Source organism: Gymnoscopelus microlampas (genome assembly GCF_963454915.1).
Source record: "Gymnoscopelus microlampas genome assembly, chromosome: 6".
NCBI lineage: Eukaryota > Metazoa > Chordata > Actinopteri > Myctophiformes > Myctophidae > Gymnoscopelus > Gymnoscopelus microlampas.
In genome coordinates, this window is record NC_139943.1 from 34119947 (window position 1) to 34142849 (window position 22903).

The following is a 22903-nucleotide window of genomic DNA, read 5'->3' on the forward strand; positions in this document are numbered from 1 at the left end:
AGTTGCAGGTTATGGTACATACAGGGGGAAAAAAAACTTTAGTTGAAGTTTATGGTACATACAGGGGCGGAAATCCCTTCAGTTGCACTTTATGGTACATACATTGGAAAAAACCTTTAGTTGCAATTTATGATACATACAGGGGGAAAAAACCTTTAGTTGCAGTTTATGGTGCATACAGGGGGAAAAAAACCTTTAGTTGCAGTGTATGGTACATACAGGGGGGAAAACCTTTAGTTGAAGTTTATGGTACATACAGGGGAAAAACAACTTTTAGTTGCAGTTTATGGTAAACACTTTGATCCAAATGCACATCTGAAGATATCGTCACTGCGGGGTGAGAACTCTAACATGAAATAAGTTCTCAAAAAATGACGGCCCCCTCACGCATTAGAAGGATTATATCTGACTAGAGTTTCATGGACGTGTTTTAAAAATAAGTCTAAGGTGGAGTTTGAAGATGAATGGGCTTAAATGGGCCAAAATCATTTTCACCGAACCAACATGGCAACCCTGTTTGCCATGTTGACATGGAGACCTATGGAGCTTTATGATTGGGTAGTGGGAAAGGCCTCACGTGATTGGCTCTCAGACCCCGGAAGTGCAGAATGCCAAAAATAAAGTTTGAGCATCTGTACAACCGATCTGCACGCGAGCAAACTGTTATTTTTTCTGGTCACAATGTTCATTGAGAATGCAATTCAACAATTACAACATGTTTAACACAATGTTATAAACACCCCAAAAAAATATACAGCAAATCTTTTTTTTTTTTTAAAGACAAATCTTTTATTTATGAATACAAATCTTGTATTTACGAATACAAATCTTTTTTTTTACAAATGTAAAATTTGTTCACAAATACAAGTTATTTTTACAAGTACAAAATAATATTGGCATTAATTTGAGCCCATAAAACAAGCACAGAAAAAGAAGGCAGTCGCTCGCTTTGACTCTAATCCTGATTCTTAGCACTGCAGGCTCTCTAATTCTATGGTTACACATGTCTGCATTTTTTGGGGTTGAAACCATGGGTGACGTCTTATCTGTGTTTCCAACACTACAGGTCATTCCTTCAGTGTAGAGCTTAACAAAAATAATAAACAAATAAACGTAGAAAATACTGGAGCTGCAGAACACACTGAAGACAAAGCAATGGCAGAAAGCACTCACTCGTCCGAGTCTTTAGAGTCTTTAGAGTCTTTTTTGCTGCTCTCCTCAATGTTGGCAATGGATTCAGAACGCAGTCGGTTGGTGACCTCATTTGTGCGCAGCGTGACACCGAATATGTCCTCATGGTAGCGTCCATCATCCTGGTGGTGGGAGGTGGAGGTGCAGAGAGGGAGGAAAGGTGAATGACATGGTTGCTTTGAACTAGGTAAAACTAGGTAAGAACTAGGTAAAAAAACACATTCGTTTTCAAATTACAATTCAATTGTTTCAGACTACCATTGTATATTATGATTCTGACTTGCTTTGACTGTAAAAAATACAAATAAATGTTCATAACCTCAGATGTTTGTATTTATTCTTCTTATTTATTCTTCCTTTCACCTTAAAATATCCGCACGGATACAGACATATGATGTCATGCACTATAATAATGTCAGCAGTGCACAAATAGCTTACAATCATATTTGTGTGTTCAGTGTGAATATAGAACTTCTGCCCTTTCCTCTAACTCTTTCCTTCCACAAAAACAAAAAAAAGTACCAATGTACCAAATTGACAAGCCGGTAGTGTATTGAAGTGCTTGGCTAAGTGCTTGGTTAAGTGTGGACCCCCCATTCTCTTCCCTCATTGACGTAGAGAAGCCAGTGGGTGATAATGTGTTGACAGTGACGGCAGCCAGCATATGGTGGACATCTTTCATGCCTACATGATACATCATTGTGCAATCGAGTAATTCAAGCCTTACTCTGAGTTTGTTCATGAAGAAGCTGGCGTCCTCCAGGCTTATGTTACCCTGCACCTTGATGATCTGCTGGATCGTCTTCAGGACGTCATCCGCCATGGTCACGTCCCCGCACACGTAGATGTGTCCCCCCTCGTCCCTCAGGCAGTGGTACATCCTCTCTGACAGCTGCTCGCGCAGCACGTCCTGGACATATTTCTGACGGAGGTAACAGTGAGCGAGACAGAGTGCATGGGCATTAAGCGTGAGCAAAGAGAAAGGAGAGGAGATGACAGACAAGGCAAGAAAGATGAGGGGGAGTGGGGGACAAAGAGTGAGAATCAAACACAGTGAAGTGAAATTGCGCCTTGCGTGGAGCTGTTCACTTTTGAGCTGAACATCTGCATTTTGTCTTTGGCACCTGGCACCACACAGTTAAAAAGAGATGAGGCCATTAAATGGAAAAAGATAAGGAATATCAACACTTGACTAACTCATATCTACTGTATGTGGGGATGCTGTGTCCTGTTCATACGAGTATGTTCTGTAGCATTTAGAGTATTCTAAAGATCTGTGACAAACGCAATCATCCGTTGAATTTGTTGTGGTACCTTTGGCATGCTGGGCTCTCTTGAGTAGGCTGTATAGAGTCCCTTGAACACCTTCTTGTTCAAGGCATCAACGGTCTCGTCCTTGTAGATGTGGTCCGTCTCAGACTGGCGGCAGCCAAACACCAGATACAGGGGACTCGTCTCAATCCCTGGGGAGGGGACATACCTTGACTTTACTTTGCTGAATGGTACAGCAACAATGAGTTAACTTACAGTGTCTTGTTTAACTATGGCCTGAGATTGTGCCTCAGATTTAATCAGAATACTATTGTTACACAATTATGCACACTGTAGCAGCACTTTGCACTTCATCTCGGGTATGATTTTAATCAACCACATCATGCATAGTGTTAAAATCATTTTACGATGTGGATTTCACATGAACCTCTCTGTGAGGTGACAATAGGTAGGACTAGTCTCTGAAAGTGCATCAGACCAACCCATTTCGCGCTCAAAGAGTTTCTGTTGCCAGAAGCTTCTGAAGGGAGCGATGCCTGTTCCTGGCCCAATCAGGAAGCAGGGGGACTTGTTCTCCTTGGGAAGATGGAACGACGTCGCCCTAGAAGAATCAACATAACTGACTTTAACCAAATAAACCTTCAATTATTGATGATGCTAATGAATAAAATTAATCGGTTTAATTAACAGAACTGACTGAAATAGGAAATTAATTAATCACATAATGACAAACCACACAATACAGCACAAAATATATTGTTGGATATATTCTTAAGAGAAACAAGTTTACCCTCTGACGAAACACGGCACCATCTCGTCCTTCTTTATTCTGTTGAGCCAGGATGAACACACTCCATGGTGTTCGGGACCCTCTCCATCTGAATGACAGTTATCAAACGGGATATTTAGACTTCCTGACTCCTCCCATTTGCACCCTTTAAATGAGTGGTTCTCAAACTTTTTGACATGCTTACGAAATGATATATTTGGTCATGGACCAGAAATATAGGTACATGTCCACATTTTCTCAAGATTGTTTTGAAAATAGCAGATCTACAAGTTCACAACGCGTCACACACGTTGTGAGCTTGTAGATGGGCTATTTTCAAATAGCCGATGCGGGTTAAACTGGTTAAACCAATTTTGCTGGGGACACCCTGGAACACAGGTAGACTACCCACAATGCAATGTTCAATGTATCTGCGCTATAGAGGAAATAACTGTAAATCAACTACTTATAGTCATCAGTGCACACTCATGGGCATGCACGCATATCTAATAAGAGGAAAGAGGGGGAAATGAAGACAAATTTTAGTTGCAGTGAGTTGCAGCTGGTGATGTTTGCTCACTGCTTGGTAGTCTAAGGGCTTGGAAGCTTTTAAGTACAACCTATTAGATGTATGCTGTAGATGTGAAAGCCTTGTCAAACCGTACTGTATGTGCTAACGTAAACATTTGAGAGAGAGCCAGCATAGAAAACACCATTTAGAACAAAGTGGTATGTACATACAGCACAGTGTTTTGGAGATAAAAACAAATATATATATATAATATATATTGGACCAAATCCTGCTGGCAAAACACAGTCAATAGATATTCCCCAGATACTGTAGTTCCAATTTCAGGTCTCATGTTGGCCCTATGGATTAGACTGGTGTTGCCAAAATAACTTTCAAGCCTATAAGTCCTCTGAACCACCAGAATATTTCCTCAGACAGGCTGACTCAATTGACTTTTTCAGTCATCAGTGGCGACTTTCAAGCAGTGACATCAAAAGAACCACTGTGCGGGTACGAGGTACCCTGTCTGCCAGCAAAAAAATCATAATAATCAATCACTCATGATTTAAATTTAAATTATATTTTAAAAACTCTGCTCTATGCCATCGGCCGTGCTCGAGCTTAATTGTCTTGCTAATGGAATGTCAAGAATACAGCCATTTGAGGCCTCCCTGTAGGAACCTGACAGGGAGGCCAGACAAACAGAATTAATTGCTCCTCAAGGCCTTGAAAAAGAGCAAGAGAGCAAGCAAACTTCTTTAATGGGAACACCTAGCATCCCCTGTCAATCAGTCACAGTAAAAGGAATTTTACCTAAGTAGCACTTTAAATCAGAAGGAGGAGAGTGCTTGTATTCGAGTGACTCTTGAATGGATCACGGAGCCCCAGGTAAGCCTGTCATAATTATTACATAATCGCCTAATCGCTATTTTTTGCAAAATCGTCATAATCGTTTCAAGTTGAAAAAGTTCATACTCTTTCCAATATTTTCAAAAATAGTGGAAATAGCAGATCTACAAGCTCACTACAGCTTGTAGATCGGCTATTTTGCATAGTAGGCCTACATTATTTATTTTGATTATTAGTATCGATCATTGTCAGTCATTTCTTTGAATATTGAAGTTATTTGTCATATCTGGCCTGTGCAATTTTTGTTTACAAAGCCAAACAGAAATCGAGCGTTCCTGCAGCTGTCAGCTGTTATAAAACTCCCTCCACCTCCCCAGCCTCCTCCAGTGGTGTGCCATCTAAGTTAAATGTATGATTCTGTGGGTTGCATGATGTTACATCTGTGTATTTGTATGACAATTCATCGTCCAGTAAAACGTCACGATCGTCGACAGCCCTATAGCTCCAGCATTGAGGCAGTGCGTACGGTATAGTACCTCGGGTTCGGTAGGAGACCACGGCCACGGTGAGGTGGACCTCATTGGGATGCGCGTCCAGTGAGGAGCTGATGGAGTAGTAGCGAGGCTGCAGCAGAGGCAGCTGAGTGAGCAGCAGGGTGGTTGGCATCTGAATGGACGGGAACTCCTCCAGCACCTCCACCAACGTGGAGTTGTTGTACCACTTCCACTGCTCATACTCCTGCAGGCCCTGGGGGGGTCAAGGAGGAAGGGGGATTGCAGAGGTGTCACTTGGTCTCACAGGTAGTGGTGGAAAAAGTACTCAACTTCTTTACTTAAGTAAAAGTACCAATACTGCAATATAGAAAATACTTTGTTACGTGTTAAGTAAAAGTCCAGAATTCTAAATTTACTTGAGTAAAAGTACAAAAGTATTGGCATCAAAATGTACTTAAAGTACCAAAAGTAAAAGTACTAAAATATTTGAAAATACAAGCTCACAACGTGTCGCGATGCGACGCGTTGTGTGCTTGTATATCGGCTATTTTCAAATAGCCCAGGTATAAAATAGGGCTAAAGTGGTTAATGTATGTTTTATCAAAATCTTAAAAGCAACTAGTAACTGAAGTTTTCAAATAATTGTAGTGTAGTAATGTTGAACAAATTGTTGAACAAATTGCCAGCAGAATACAACAGAATAAACAACTTTTTCCTCACAAAAAAAGCTAAACCAAACAATTTGCCTATTTTCAAAACTTGCAGCAAGTTCAACACAAGAGCATGGCCCACGAGAGAGCACGGAGAAGGAGCGCTAATGATTGAGCTGAATGCTAAATGAATTACCTTACTGAGGAGCTCTAGTTTCTCCTTTTGTTTCTCATCGGTTGCCAGGTTAGCAAACTGCTGCAGCAGCACAGGGCTGGGCGGGGAGGTGATGTCCAGGAAGTCCTTGAAGGCTTGGAATATGGTGCAGGCAGGGATACGACTTTCCGGTGACCAGTTACTGATCGTACCTGTAGTGACAGAAGAACATGAAGGTAGTTTATTACACCAGTGGTTCTCAAAGTGGATTCCAGGGACTCTCTGGGTTCCTTTAGGGGTTCTAAATTGACCGTTACAAGTCTGTGACTCTGACAATGGAACTGAAAAAGAAAATCTGTACTTAAGTAGCACATGTACTTAGTTACTTTACACCACTGCCAAACAGACACATTACCCACCCGAGGCAGTGTTCCTCTCCTCCACGAACTCCAATTGGAAGATTTGATCAGCGGGTGGACCATCCTCCAGCTTCTTTATGAGAGCTGTCACCAGGTCCACTTGGTTGCTAGCGAAGACGCCCACATGGTCACCGGGCAGGTATTTCAGGCCCTCGTGGTTATTTGTGTTGAGCCGAATAAACGCAGTGGTACGACTGTGAAAGAGTAGAGGGGTGAATAGTGACACACCATTTTCAGTCCCTTCCAGATTGCTATAATGCGCTATTTGATAAATAATGTTTCACAATTTGCTGTTTAGCGTAACCAACTCAATTTCTTCTTTTGTTTTCACATCATGAAAATGTTTAAATCCCAGTCCCATGAAACCATAAACTTACTCAGATTTAGGACTTTGCAAATTTAGAGATTCCACCATCTTGGCGCCGTACACCTTCTTCTTGTGAATTGCGTACAATGCTGTTGGCAGTCACATTCACAGTTATCACATTAAGCCTTGTATTCTAACCTCAAGATTTCTTTGCCTGAAAATCGAGTAATCAATGGTGTATAGTGGTTTTGTCATCACTGGGCCAGTGAGTACCTTCCGTGAGGACCGGGGCCTCTTTGACGTAGGTCAGGCGGTACTTGCTCTTCTTCCAGCTGCGGTCATTGACGATCAAGGAGTTGTTTGCTTGGTCCATGTTCACGTCTCCGACACAGAACACCTCACAGGCCGCCTTTGACATGCAACAAAAGTAAGCCATGGAAAAGATGAGTGCACTGTAAAAAAATATGTGTAAAAACACAGAACTTCCCCACGACCGTAATCAGCATAAAGACCTGAAGCCCAAAGGGCGACTGTGTGTAAGGCACCGACCTTAAAAACGTTCTTGGCCCAGGTTCTGAAGGACTCCTCCTGGCCAGACAGCTCGTCCCCCTCTCCCATTTTTAGGATGCGCTCGCCCCCCAGTTCTTCAAACAGAGTGTCAACAGTGTGGGCAAAGGCACAGAAGTGTGGATAGGCCCTAGAGCCAAGGCCAAACACTGAGTACCTACAAAGAGGAAGAAAGACTGAAGATCAGTGGTGACTGGGGCTAGAGAAATGGCCCTCAAGTCGGCCCTTTTTAAACAGTGCAATCTTTTATTTTTTTTGTGATTTTCGTTTTTTTTCCATATTTACACAGTTTGAATGTTGAAGAAGGTTTTAATTCCAACAGAACTGTTTTAGGGTCATTAAATGGTTAAAATTGGGATTGTGGGTTAGAGGTGTGTTTTTTTCTGAGATAATTCCATGTCCTAGAGAAATGTAGGACATGGAATCACACTCTGAGAGTGGTGCGATGCGGTGCGCACTACAAATATACCAAACCTATGAGTCAACCTATGACCTATTGAGGTCCATGCATGATTTCTGTTTTGATTACCTGACATTGGCGAAGGGTCCGGTACTTCCGAACATACCTGCCTCGTCACTGGAGGACTTTCGAGGGTCCGAGTGGGAGGAGACACTGTTGAAACGCACCTTGTAGGACCTAGAAGACAGGTGGAAACACAGAAACAAGAGGTTGGAAACTGAACTGAAAGCTTGAAACTCCACATACCAACTACTGCCCACACAGTTCAACTCACTTCACTTCTTCTGTGTCAAGTGTTGGGCAGCTCAGCTCCATCAAGCCAGCTCCAAATTTCTACAAAGATGCAAACGACAGGTTGTTTTTGATACATATGCATAATCAATGTGTTGTATGAATCCTGAGGTATGTTGGTGTGGTTTGTTAAACATGCATGCAAATATTCAGTGGTGGACAAAGCTTTATTAACATGCTTGTTAACAGTGCAGGTCGTACAGTCAAATGTTATGCTAGATGTTATCCTTCCTAGAATTAGAATTGAGTCAAAAGTACAATATTTGTCTTTGAAATAGGCTACAGTGATGTATCCAAAATACAAATACTCATGTAAAAAATAAAAAAAACTTACTGTAAGTAGGCCTACAGTACTCAAGTAAATATACGTTGCTATTGTCCACCACTGCAAATTTACGCACGCACGCAGGCACACACACACACACACACACACACACACACACACACACACACACACACACACACACCTCTCCATTTTCTGGTGGATCTCCGTTGCCAAAGGTACTGGTCACCACTAACACCAATGTCTCATGCTCCAGGTGCACCATGTCATATTCTTCCATGGACATTACCTGCAGACAACAGAAGAAGAAAAAAGCTCTTTACATATTTGAAAAAATGTAATTGCAGAAAAAAGGGTTGTAGGGTCCCTCAAAGATAACACATGAATATAATATGATAATCAACAAAACGGCTATTTTCTGCAAAGGCTAGGTTTGGTGTAGGGGGGAAAAGCTGACAAAGTACAAGTTTTCTAAGTATTGAGGGTTTAAATGGTTGACTGTCTGAAAATACACATTAACATGAATCAAACACAACGCTACACATTGACAGTGCTGTCAAACAAGTCTATGAAGCTATCTATGAAATCTATGAAAAAGTTGAATCTGCAACACTTTGTTGCAGAGCGTCTTCGTTGAAGACCACCGCACAATGCTGTAATGAACACTCTGCCCAGGCAACAAGTTGATAATGTACTCGCTGCTTCCATATAATTAATTAGCACTCAGCACTATAATGTCAGTGTGCCACACAATCAGTGTGAAGAGACAACTATCCTCATCTACATGACAAGCAGGAATGGCCCCAGGCATTCTCATCTGTCCCTGAACCAGAACCACACACACGCGTACACACTCATGCATGCAACACAATCGCTTGTTGCATGATTGATCACATTGGGAACAAGGAAAATGAAGCAAAATGTCCTGGAGCCAAAACACTACATGATTGAGAGAGCTACTCATGTTATTATTCTTCGTCCAAAGTCATTTACACCGCCAGGGGTGCTTTCAGATCTCATCTTAAACTACAGCTCAATGCCTGGCTGGATGAATCTCAATTCAGACGCGCCGCACTTTCATGCATGTGAGCAGAAGAAAATGTGACAAAAGCCTTATTTGCTTCCTCTCTGCCCTTTATTCATTCTACTTGCTGGGCCATGTCGGATTCAGGACCAGGTCTGGGCCCTGGGGCTGGGCCCAGACCGAGATCCAACTGCTCCCCTTCCCATCAGACAACAGCACAAATACAGGTAGACATTACCCATCTCTCATGAGTATTCTAATGGTACCTTTGCGTCAAAAGCGTGATTGAAGATTTGACAGAGGGTTTTGGCGTAGTCTTGGGACTTGCCCGTCTCAGTGGCATACAATATGGAGGCCTTGACTCTCTTGGCCATTGCTTTACCAAATAACCTGTTTGCGAACTGCACAGCCCTGCAGAGAAGGGGAGAGAGAGACAGAGAGGAAGGGGGAGTATAGAATGATAGATGGAAAAAAGTATAGAAATAGATTAAAGTCAAGTCAATTTTATTTATATAGCACCAAATCACAACGAAAGCTCTCATGATGACGCTTTACAAAGAGCAGGCCTAAACCATACTCTTTAATTTACATGAACCCCACAATTACAGCATGAGCGAGCAAAGAAAAACTCCCCTGTAGTGAATGAATGTGAGGGGAAAAAACTGATGAGAAACTGCATCATTGAAGAACTAGAAATGTGAGAGCGAACACAACCGCCCCGGTCATGGCAAAAGCCTTGGCAAAAGTCTGGCTTCATGGCTTTAACCCATTGAGACCTGAAGCCGATTCTACAAATGTCTTCTAAATTCTAACTGTTTTTTTGAAAAAACTAATGTTACTATGTCAGTGGTTCTCAATCGTTTTAAAATATTTTGTTCAAGGGACCCCCAGAAGCAAAGATTTGAGTTAAAAATGTTCGCTTTAAAAAATATATATTCAAAGATTTGCACACATTTTCACGATTTCTCAAAAATAGCAGATCTACAAGCTCATAGCGTGGCACTCGGTATTGCGCTATGAGCTTGTATATCTGCTATTTTTTAATAGCCAAAGTGTAAAATGATGCTTTTTAGGTCAAATCTAAAAATGACACAGATGCTTCTCCCGGTCATGTGATTCATTTCAGCAGACACTGCAGATCAAGTCAAATGTAGCGGATGGATGGCACAGTAGCTACAGACATACTTGGGGGGGGGGGGCGCAATGTTAAGTCAACCTGTTTATACCCCCCAAAGATGTCCGCCGCTACCAAATGACACTTGTTGACGCCCCCTTCAGTTTTTTTGGCACGCTCTATAGGTAAGAGCAATACTAAAAAGGTGGGTCTCAAGATTTCTTTCAAAAATGTCAACTGATTCAGTGAATCAGTTGACATAAAGTTGAATTCTCCACTGAATAAATAGGTGTGAATCAGAATCAGAATCAGAACAGAATGTGTGCTCAGTGGCAAAGATTTCAGCACTTGTGCAGGTGAGCCCAAAGTTTGTTATTTCGGTCATGGTTGATGACGGAATGAAATGGCTTGGTATTCACATCATGTAAACCATGCAAGTAAATAAACACAAATCAAACTTTGCATCCGATATAAATACACTTTTATATTTTTGCCGTGGCTTATCAAAAGAGTGCATTCTTACTTGGCCAGTTTCTTAAATCCAATGGCTTTCTTTTTGGTGGGTGTTCCGTTGTTCGCTGCCTTCCACACATAGTCTTTCCAGGCATCTGTCTGTTTCAGATAAGGAGAAGGCACAGAGACACTGGTGTGAAGCTTAACTAGGTATCTAGTACTGCACACGAAAAAAACACCCTGTACATGTACTGTAGCATGACAAATCATCCATCCCTCATGACTATACTGTCTGTTTGCATTCCCTCACCTGGTACTCGAAGGAGGGAGTAAGGTGATAGTTTAGCATCTCCTGGCCGAACACTGGTGTGATGCTCCCCGACATGGGGGGCACGACCCACACCCAGTCTGCAGGACAGCCTCCCCGGAGCTTGTGCTCATTGTCCATGTGTTTCATGAAGGTCTCCGCAGCTGTGTGGTGGTCTACTATCGTCACTTTGGATATCTGGAGACAGAGGGCAGCAGGGATGTCATGTATGATTGTTGACTGTCAGAGAGCTCTCAGCTGAATGATTCATCAGAAGAGATTATTACATCTGCCAATGTTACGTATCGTTAGCCTCATAGCATTTTCCATTTTCCGTTTTCAGGGAACAAATAAAAAATCACTTTCTGCCTAAGTCATCTAGGTGACTTAGGCAATCATGAGTAAAAACACATCTTGCCTAAGTCATGTTTACTGCCTTTATTTATATCTGCCTAACTCTACTCTCCTACCACTGCTGATTCATTCTGCCTTATTGCCAATGTTCTCAGACAGATCAGAATTCTTGTTAAACTCAAAAACTAATTTAGCCCAAGTAAAAAAGTTTACTTAAAAGCACTTTCTGCTTAAGTCATTTTGGAATGTAACAAGCGTTCTGATTGGCTTAGGACATAGGCAATAAGTCACAATGATGCAGCAGCGATAGGAGAGTAGCGCTCGGCAAAAATGTCAATTTGACCAAAAAGTGACATAGGCAATTATGCTATGAGGCTAATGTTATGTATTCTATATTCTGAGAGCATGTGTATGTGCTGCTGACACTTGTCAACTTGTGAATTTATAAATTGTTCTCCACTAGCTGGAATTCGCCTCTGAACTGTATTTGTACTGTGTTGCACCACGGGAATCAGGCAATGTTATGTTGACCAAAGACATAAATGATGTGTAGCCGGTGAGCAAAGTTCAGGCAGAGACACTGGAGTGGGTTACGTGCCTCCTCTGTGGGTTATATAACTGTAACGGGGGTGGGGGCTTTATCTCCGTGCTCTGAAATGGCTGTCTTCTAATTATGTTGAGCAGGGAGTAATATGTACAGTAGCAGAGCCTGAATGACAAGATCAAATATAATACTGACACCTGTGTTTACACTATAAATGCTACAAATACCGCATTCAAATCTCATCAGTTGAATGAAGAGGAGCCCACCTGGAAACTGTAGAGAACAGCAATGTTGATCTCCACCAGCGCTGTGTCCTTCCATAGGGAAGAGATCTTCCTGATGTCCAAGCCCATCCTCATACCTACTTCCTACATGGCAAGGAATGTAAGGACAGCATTATTTCATTGCAGACGTAATATGACAATGACACAGTATGATGTTCTGTAGTATTCTGAGGGTTGCGAGATGGCCATCATAGTTTGCATTAAGGCCTTTGTAGAATCTGTCACTACTTGAGGTGAAGGTGTTAGGTGTGATTAGAATAATAGGAAAAGCATCAAACTCCAGATAAAAGATTTCCCCCTTGCAATTATGGCTATGCAACATGCAAATGTGTTGGGTCTCCTGACTCTTGCCAGTACTGCTGTTTTCACAGCAGAACTGGCCACAGTTATGAAAATAAATTGCCTCCAACACAAAGTCATGCTGCATTGCTCTAAAATCCTTTACAGTATGTGAGCACACTGTAATGCGTGTCCTAGCTAACATGCTGTAGTCTAGTGTGCTATGACTCATGTGCCCTGACTAATATACTTTGCTATTTTGATTACTATTGTTGCTATTCTTTATTACTGTATTTCTTTAATTGTTGCTATTGCTGTAACAATGTTGAGGAACCAAAACCAAATAATTTTACTCTTCTGTACTCGTTAATAAGATGTAAAAATATTTGTATTTTTAAGATTTGAATAATAAGAATGCATATGATTTGGTCAGAATTTATTGAGAGGATAGCCCCTTGAGATGAAGCATCTCATTTTAGAGGGGGTCCTAAATTTAGATTAGTGTAAGGCATTCATGTGTGGAGTTGTTAAAATCATAAAAATACCATCCACGGCACGTCGAACACATTGGCTTTGAAAATGAAGAGTACCTTGGTCTTACATGGCTTACTGGCACTAATTGCAACTCAATCAATTAATTTCTTAGTTGTACTGTTATATTCTTCAAAAGAGGGTTATTATTAATTCATAGCATCATGTGCTACTGTAGCTGTGGTTTTCTATTGCAGTTTTGCTAAGCAAAATGTTGTAGATGGGTAAAGGGGGGCATTTGGATTTACAGTAGAAATCAGGGAAAGGAGGTGCTGAAGCCAAAACAGTTTGAGAATGATTGTTATACACAAACATTACCTCCAAAATATTATAACGTGAGCTGTCACAGAAGTCCCTCGCACCAATCTCTGATCCCATGTACCAGCCGCTGAAGGGGCAGGCAGTGAACTGAATTCCCCCAACATCCAGCATCATGTTGGACACTGCTGGTAGAACGAACCATTTCAGGGCCAGCTCCTTAAACCACTCAAACCTGGGCAAGGAAACAACGTTTATTCAACATACTGTACCTGAATAAAGGGTTTTGTGACATGCAACTCAATCCAATACAATACAGTGTTGTCTCACAAATTCCCAGGCCCAGAGATAAAAAACAGTGAAAGGCATTAAGTTCAATCTATGAGTGTTCCTTCAGTGAATATACAATATACATTTCTTACCCTGCAAACCTAGAATAGGGCATCCATGCTTTTAGCTCCTCCAGATTTTACTATTGTAATGCACTTTATTCACTTATCAGCAAGTGCAATTATACAAAGACTGCAACTGATACAAAACGCTGCTGCCAGGCCTTTTACACACACTAAGATAAATGCGTAACAACGAAAATCGCCTATTTTACTAGCTCCAAAGTTTTTGTTCCACTAATCCTCATTATGCAGTGTCCTGATGCTCATTCAGTGCATGTTTGAGTGTCAGGACACTGCATAATGAGGACTAGTGAAAAAAAAAAAAGCCAAAATAGCAGATTTACAAGCTCATAGAGCTTGTACAGTAAATCTGCTATTTTTGAATAGCCAAAGAAATCTTAAAATGATACAGATGTGTTCAAGGTCTTAATGGCTTAAGAGTGAAGCACATGTTTGAACATTCTTTAAACTCACCTGGGGTGTATGATGTCCACCTCCAGGATGTCCTCTGGAGGGATCTCATACATCTCCGGATCTTGCCCGTTGGCTTGCAGAAGGAGGGGCAGGACGTCAAATTTCCCCATTGGGGGCTTCCATCCCTGCTGGATGCAGAGCTAAGGACAGAGACCAAAAGGGAAGTGATCGGACGACATTGATCAAAAATATGTTTTATTGCAACTTCACTGCAACTACCCATCATTCCTACCTCAGTGAACTCTACACTGGCAGGATCTCCAATGATCTTTCCATCAGGCAACTTGTAGCCTGCGTACTTTACTAGCTGACCGTTCCATACCCGGAAGTCATGTAGACCATCTGTCCTCTGAGGAAATATGGTAATAGCTGACCTGCACACACACACACACACACACACACACACACACACACACACACACACACACATTAGCATGTTGATATCTGAACATGATATACTACTGTAGATTAGATTTTTGCTAGCTAGGGATTTTCACATTGCAAAGAAAATAAAACATACTCTCTCGCCATGCCTTTCGGCCTGGCGGAGATAATAATAGCTCTGTAGCTCTGGTCCATAGCGTTCTCCTTAGCGCTATGGACCAGAGCAAATAGATAACCGACATACCATATCTGAGCGTGTTTGATGGCATTGCAGATCGTAAAAAAACAAAGAACAGCTGGTGTGAGGGCAGTGGTGACATGCAGCACCAAACAACTTCTAGAAATCTCTTAGCTCGACTCGAGACACTGTAAAATGTTAATTTAACTCTGACAGTGTGCAAAGGAGAGTGTGCCAAACGGACCCTTACGGTAAAAAATTAAAAAGATCTATGGCAGAACCAAGTATGGCTGTCAAAGCTCTAAGCTTTAGAATGTTTTTGCAAAACATCTTTTCAACTTTCACATACTATGCTACTGACCGAATCAAACCTGGCAAAAGTAGTGACAGACGTGCTAGCTACAGCACAGTAGCCCCCATCAACATACTGTAGATATCAGGGATATCACGTGCAGTAATGACCCTGTCAGCCAGTAGTGTAAATGTGAGGTGTCACCGGTGGGCGAGCCAACACTGTCTGCGGGTGTGCCAAGCGTGACTGCTCGCTAGCGGGGTGTGTTGCCAAGCCAGCGAACAATGGTTAGTACACAAAGAGACTGACACATGGGAGAGGCAATACACAGTGTCAGAGAAAGCGCTAAGAGACGGTGCACACGCTGACAGATGGACAGTGGGTTGAGAGAGGGTAGTGACAGAGAGGAGTTGATGAGATACTATACATGGAATGACAGATGGGAAAAAGGGAGATGTATAAAGCATTACTAAAGGATTCCCACCTAATGTTTCCTTTATTGGTGGCATATTTGACGTGATTGCAGATGTAGTTGGACATTTCATGAGGAGTTGTGCAGTCCCTAGCGTCAAACACCTGAAAAACAAATGTCTTGATGAAGCACAAACTCTGGAGCAGCTCAAATCTGGTTAAAACACAGCAGAAATATATCATTGGGTATGAACTGAATTGGTTCAACTTTTTATTTTACTTTTATGTGTGACTGTGTTGGGTCATCAGCCATGTGATGTGTACAACACTAGTCTAAAGTCTACTATAGCATCGAGTTAATTTTAAGGAAAGAGCGTTATGAATTCATGAAATCTTTAGTCAGCTTCACAAAAAATAACAGTGATTTAATAGATACAGAGTATCTATACTCTATAAGTATCTATAAGTGCCCTACTTCCACGTTCACAGCCACCTAATTGCTGGGGGACCCGATAACGCTTATTGTTATAGATACCATTCAATCCACCGTAACACAAAAAAACGTGCCACAGAGGCACGATTGGTTACCTCCTCTGGCTTTTTGACACAGAAGCAGAGCACATGCTATTTGAAATGGCCATTCTATACTGTTCTAAATCTATGGTTGATCGCAGTACGGTAGCTTTTGACCAATATCTCTAGAATGACTACAACCAACCAACCAACCAAGCACAGATGGAGCGCACAGTTGAATTGTAGGCTACTGTAGTTTGTGTAGTAGCCTGGAAACAAAAAGAGTGGGCACCTCGATGTAAAATTGGCTATTTTGTCCAAAATAATACAATATTTGAAAAATGGTCTGAAGTAATGTAAAATATACTTGATGTGACACATGCACGGTACATCATTATCAGACTTAATTTTATCATTCAACTTCTTTTTTATGGCCCAAAATGACTGGATATACAGGTTTTGCAGCAATGTGTAGCAATTGTAGAAATATTAGACCTTAGTTGTCGAATGTTTAAGCATATTCTAATCATGAATACTTTACATTAAGTAAAAAATATTGTCCAAATATTTAATGTTTCAACATTTTGGACAAAACACTCTTCCTTAGTGCCCACTCTTCCTGTTACCAGTGGTGGAAAAAGTACTCATAGTTTTTTACTTAAGTAAAAGTATCAATCCTGCAATGTAGAAGTACTACGTTAGAAGTACAAATCCGGAATTCAGAATGTTCTTGAGTTAAAGTACAAAAGTATTGGTATCAAAATGTACTTAAAGTACCAAAAGTTAAAGTACTAAACTTTTGAAAATAGCATATCTACAAGCTCACAACGTGTCGCGATGCGACACGTTGTGAGCTTGTAGATCAGCTATTTTCAAATAGCCTCGGTATAAAATAAGGCTAAAGTGGTTAATGTATGTTTCATAATGTAATCATTTATATCTGCAAAGTTACTAGTAATTAAAGTCTACAAATAATTGTAGTGGAGTAAAAGTACAATATTTGCCTCTGAGATGTAATTTTAAATACTCCATTAAAGTAAAAGTACCTCAAAATTGTACTTAAGTACAATACTTGAGTAAATTGACTAGTTACTTTACACCACTGCCTGTTACCAGTAGCCCCACCTGTAATTTGGACCACTGAATCCTCCCGATGCAGCGGGCAGAATTTCTCCAGGCTTGCTTGGCACCATAAATGAGCTCAGTGCTCTTCAGTTGGTAGGTTCCCGTATCCCCAATCTCCTTGATCACCTCCTCCAGTCTTTCCACATGGGGCTTGGAGCCAGCCCTGAACCCAGCACAGTCACACCATGGAAGTCATAGAAAATCAGTTACAAGTCATTCAAAGTGATAGAAAATCAAAGCGAACCTTTTGAACTCAAATCTTTGCTTCTGGGGGTCCCTGGAACAAATATTTTGAGATGGGGGTCGGCGGCCAAATACATATAATTGTGGGGGTCCTTGACATGAAAAAAATTGAGCGCCACTGATATAGAAACATACGTTTTTTCAGAATACTGTTGGGATTTAGAAAACATTTGTAGAATCGGCTTCAGGTCTTAATGGGCTAATGGAGAGGTAGATTGGTCTATGAAGCTGTGTGCTTGCCTTTTAATGGAGGTGAAGTATTCGTTTATGAAGTCAGTGGCCAGCGGGATCACCTCGTCTTGGGTTCGCATGCGGAGACAGTAACTTTGCCGTTGGGGCATCATCTTTGAACCCCAACACACCTCCTTGGCGCATACAGGCATCTGGAGAGAGACATCACATTACACATGATGACTATTCCTTCTTTCATAGACATCACATTACACATGATGACTATTCCTTCTTTCATAGATTACAGAGGTGCCTATTCTGTCTTTCATAGAGAAATACATTACACACAATACACACAATGACTATTCTTTCTTTTATAGAGAGCAGTGGTGGAAAAAGTACTTAAAAGTGAAAATATCAATACAACATTGTAAAAAATTAATAAGTAAAGGTTTTGTACTTTTAATCAAAATTCACTTGAGTGAAAGTACAAACGTTTTGGCATCAAAATATGTGCCAAAAGTAAAAAGTATTCATTATGCAGAATGGGTAGGCCACCCAACCTATAGAAAGATATGCACCCGGTAACAATGTTGCTTTGTAGTTTGTAGCATAATCTCACCTCGGTGCACTTCTGGTGGAGGTTATCATTGTACACGTTGCCAGTTTCCAAGTTCTTGACCATCAGGAACTTTGGGCCTTTGATTTCTGGACCGTGACCTGGAAGCTGCGGGGAGGAACAGAGCTGCGGGAACGGGAACTGTCTGGCACGGTAGCCTGTTCTCTGATCCTGAATGGATCATCAAAGGTGTCAGAGAACTCGAGGACTGATAGGACTGACTGAACATTCTGCACTTCTCCAGGCAGCTCAAGGCACAATAGTCCCTTGTTGAGGTGATAAAATGGCCTTCTCAACCAGAGTTACTTGCCAGAAACAGAAAGTTTATCATTTAGTTTCCTACCATGTCGTTCTCAGCAGGAGGATCGGTGTGCTCTGTTGGCGTGGGTTCCTTCTTTGGTTCCTCACCTGCGCCGGCATCATTATCCAACACCTGCGGGGGAGGCGTGTCGTTTCCCACACCAAGGTCCCTGAAAGTCAAACACAGGCTCCTCAGCAGCTCATTGTTGTCCTCCACCCCGTTGACCAGCACCCCGCGGCCACCCGCATCCCTCATCAGGATCAACACGGCGTGGCTCTCGGTCGATACGTTCTTCAGGGTCTCCAGCGCCCGCTCGTAGGACAGGTCCACCAGGGGCTTGTTGTTGACGGCCAGGACGATGTCTCCCACCTGCACCAGGCCACATTCCTCGGCTACACCGCCACGGATCAGGTCCGACACGACGATGGGTGGCTTGGACACCCTCTGTTTGAGCAGGAAGCCCAGGCCGCCCACTTTCCTCTTGAACAGGCGCACCGAGATGATGTTGGGTTGCAGCCGACAGACTGTAGGCTCCGACTTATGCATGGTGCCGGTGTGTGCTCTGACGTGTGTATGTAAGTGCGGAGATTGTGCGTCCCCAGGGATATGGCTCTGTAGGAAGAGGAGGGGGAGAAGAGTATTAGTTTTGGAGGAAATTGCCTTTACAGGATTATTTGTTTACAAAGTGCTGATTTATCATCAGCTAAAAAGGGCATGCGAGTCAAAGCCTGATTAATGCTCAGTTGCGCATCATGTCCCTCACCGGAAATGGCAGATCTACAAGCTCACAACGTGTCCCAGTGCATTTGTTGGGAGCTTGAAGGTTGGCTATTTTTGGTGCAGGACGCCGGCGCACAACTAAATAAGGCATCACTCAGACTGCTTTCAGAAGGGGTGATAATACCAGGTCATGAAGATGTATTGGAGACCGATGAGGAATATTGTCATGATCTATTTGATGCCCCCTGTGGGCCTTTATTTTTGTCTCGACATCTGTACCACAGTGTCCAGAATAGGGCCTGGATCAATCTTAAAGGGCAAGACCACTTTGGTAGAGGTTTTGGTTGTGTAGTTACCTTGTCATGATGTAACTCCAAAGGTGGTCAAGAAATCTAAAATAATTGCTCATTGAATTTATTCAGGAGCCGATTACAGTAAAGAGTAGGCAATATTCAGAGGCTTAACCAAGGTGTTACTTCTCTAGTTCCACTGGCAAAAAAGTAAAAGTATCAATACTGCATGTAGAAATACTCTGTAACAAGAAATAGTCCGGAATTAAACATTTTCTTAAAACTACTAAAGTATTGGTATCAAAATGTACTTAAAGTACCAACAGTAGAAAGTACTCCTTATGCAGAATGTCCCATTTCACAAGTTTTCAAATGTATAAAAATCTTTTGAAAATAGCAGATCTACAAGCTCACAATGCGTCGCATTATGAGCTTGTAGGCCTAGCATCTAAATAGTGAGACAAAGTTAATAAACAAAAAGCAGGACAGTGCTGAAAAAGAGCATGGGTAACATTCAGTGCTCAGTTCACACAAATAAAGTTTCATGAATGCATATCAGTCTGAACAGCATGAAGAAACTTACTGTGACAGCTGGCCTTAGAAGAGTGTGGTTTCAGTAGAATGATCTGACAGGTTTGAAACTGTACAATTTATCTAGCCAGTCGCACAAGTAATGCAACTAATTAGATCTCCCCTTGTAAAGGGTATTGGAGCAACAGAGTTAGCGGACACAACTCAAACCTAGGAAAGGAAACATAAACAACAACTCAACAACAAATTACTGACATGAAATATACACACAACACTGTAAAACATATCAGAAACACATACATTCATCGTTGTGTAAACACTGTCAATTCTTACCGTCAGTCTCTCGGAGCTCGCAATGGAAAATGGCGAACGCAGCAATAACACCCTGTCAACTAGTAACACTGATGCCTTTAGGACACTTTGTACTGACTAGTGAGCATCCTCTCTATTTATATGGGTTTGGTATACCCATGTGGGTGAAACCTTCTGTTGATTAATCATGTGACTTGGTACTGTCTTAAATGATGCAACTCAGGCTCCAGCACTGTTCTCTAACAGTGGCTACTGTCCTTATCTGATCGAATCAATCAACTCTCTCAACACTCTCATGTGACGTGTACAAAGTCGCCTGGTTTCAACAGTGTAGTCACAGCTGTATTTCTTAGAATTGCATATATTTGTACTTATTATAGCTAAATATCCTGAAACATTCTGAAAATAAGATACAGGAAGGCGCTAGAAGGCCACATGTGCAGGTAACATGCTGATACAAACGCCACCGTTACATCATAATAATGGATTATTCTGTTCAACACCATGTCAGATTATAGCTTTTCTGTTGCTTCATTTCTGCTACTGTCAGAAAACGTAACCAGTTTAAAACCTCTCCATCAGGTCTTTAACATTATTTCTATGTTTTCCTGGCAATAATTTGGATCATAAACGTCTTATACATTAGTCATATTTACAACAGTGTGGGTCAAATAACTGAATGACTGTTTTACAGTGTGTTCTTAAAATCGACTGTCCTGCCATAATCTCTGATATGGTGGGAGAAATGCACAGCCTGGGGCTGCTGGAGTTGCATATTAGATTCTTTATTTCTGTGTCATACACCAAAAGGAGCCCAGCCCACATGGACTTACAGGACACAACATGTAAAAATATATAAATCACTACATTACATAGGATTACACTATAACAACGTTTTTGTTTCTTCTTTTCAAACATAAAGAACACTCTGTCTTTTTTCCCAAGCCTTACTTATAAAAGCTGCCAAAAGGAAAATACCTTTACTAAAACACAATTCAAGTTTTTCATAATCATCCGACCAGAAAAAGTTAACACAAATAGATGTCATTTTAGAAAATAATTGTTGTCTTATCTCATCATAGAGAGGACAATACAAAAAATGTATCTCACTTTCAATTTCCTCCAAGTCACAGAGTAAACAAATTCTGTCCTCCTCAGGCATACCAATGAATCTACCTGTTTCTAAAGCTAATGGTAAGGTCCCAGAATGTAACTGTGCACACAACGACCTTTGACTCTTAGATACATTCTGCATGACATATGGTTCAGGACTATAATCCTTCTTAATGAGACGATATGTTCTTAATTTTGGTTTGCACCATAAGTCAATCGACGAACTGTCTTTATATTTGAGAAACATGTAATTCTGCATGTCATTGACATTACAAGATAATCTGTTTAAATAAATGAACAAAGAATTATTTATAAAAAATAAAGATTTTACTTCAGTGACCCATGGGTAACCATTAGAAATGTCCCAATTAAAAATCTTTTTCGTTATTCTGTCGTCAGACATTTTAACAAGCCTATTCCAAAGTCTCAACATCTCACCTTTATGTCTGATATTTACTGGCGTCCATCCCATATCTCCGCTAATAGCCAAAATTGGCATAAGCTTATGAACTCCAAGAAATGAACGTATAGCTCTATTTTGAATTGTGTTGCAACTTACATATTTGCAACATATTTTGCAGATCCTTTTAGCAATCTGCTAGTAGAATTATGTCATCGGCATACAAAAGTATACCTACAGTCATATCAGCTACTGTAACCCCCAATTTGGAGTTTCTGATCTTAAGAGCCAAATCATTAACGTACATGGAGAACAGTGTTGGTGATAAAACATCTCATTGTTTCACACCAAAGTGTGTAGGAAACCATCCTGTTCTAAAATTATTCACTTGAACACAAGCAATAGGTGCTCGATAAAGAGCCTTAATGGCAGCATAGAATTTCCCATTTACACCTGATGTTATTAAACTGTATTCAAGAAGCTCTCTGTTTACCCAATCAAAGGCCTTCTGAAAATCAATAAAACATGCATATGTTGATTTGTTTTCTTGAAGCCTTGCTCGTACAATAGTGGTACTGTAACTGAGTAGATATGGTCAACACAAGATCTTGCTTTACGGAAACCGTTCTGTTCATCAACCAGTAGGCCAGACCTTTCAAAATGATCTGTAAGTCTATTATTTAAAAGTGAAGAATATAATTTATAAACATTACTAATAAGACTAATGCCTCGATAACTAAGCGGTAGTTTGGGGTCACTCTTGGAGGACTTTGGAATAGGCTTTATAATTGTTTTATACCACTGGGAAGGAACAATACCACTATCGAAACAGGTTTGAAACAATTGAAACAAAATTGGTAACAACTCGGGTGATTTCAGTACCTCATATGAAATCTCATCAATTCCAGTAGCTTTTCTTGATTTACTTTTTTCTACCACTCTCTTTACTTCCTCAATAGTGACATTAACATTTAAATAGAAATTACAATTATAAGTATCTGAACTCATTTCACTTTCCATTATTCTCTTTCGGCCGCTAACTTCTTTCAAGAAAGAATCATCAAATAAA

The 22903-nt window shown here is 41.1% G+C and overlaps 1 protein-coding gene across 1 annotated transcript; it reads right to left on the minus strand.

Annotated features, from left to right (window-relative positions):
• Nucleotides 1-1169: 1169 nt before the first annotated feature.
• LOC311046967 (nitric oxide synthase 1-like) lies at nt 1170-19014 on the minus strand (the record flags this gene model as incomplete). Its single annotated transcript, XM_084059547.1, has 26 exons — nt 1170-1313; nt 1919-2113; nt 2506-2654; nt 2946-3064; nt 3254-3341; nt 5129-5339; nt 5933-6102; nt 6310-6503; nt 6687-6765; nt 6890-7025; nt 7166-7340; nt 7713-7820; nt 7918-7976; nt 8402-8506; nt 9508-9652; nt 10879-10967; nt 11119-11313; nt 12280-12381; nt 13426-13600; nt 14232-14371; nt 14464-14605; nt 15570-15661; nt 17135-17297; nt 17618-17760; nt 18171-18338; nt 18511-19014. 26 exons carry the CDS (start codon nt 19012-19014, stop codon nt 1170-1172), a joined length of 3990 nt encoding a protein of 1329 aa, XP_083915673.1.
• Nucleotides 19015-22903: the final 3889 nt, after the last annotated feature.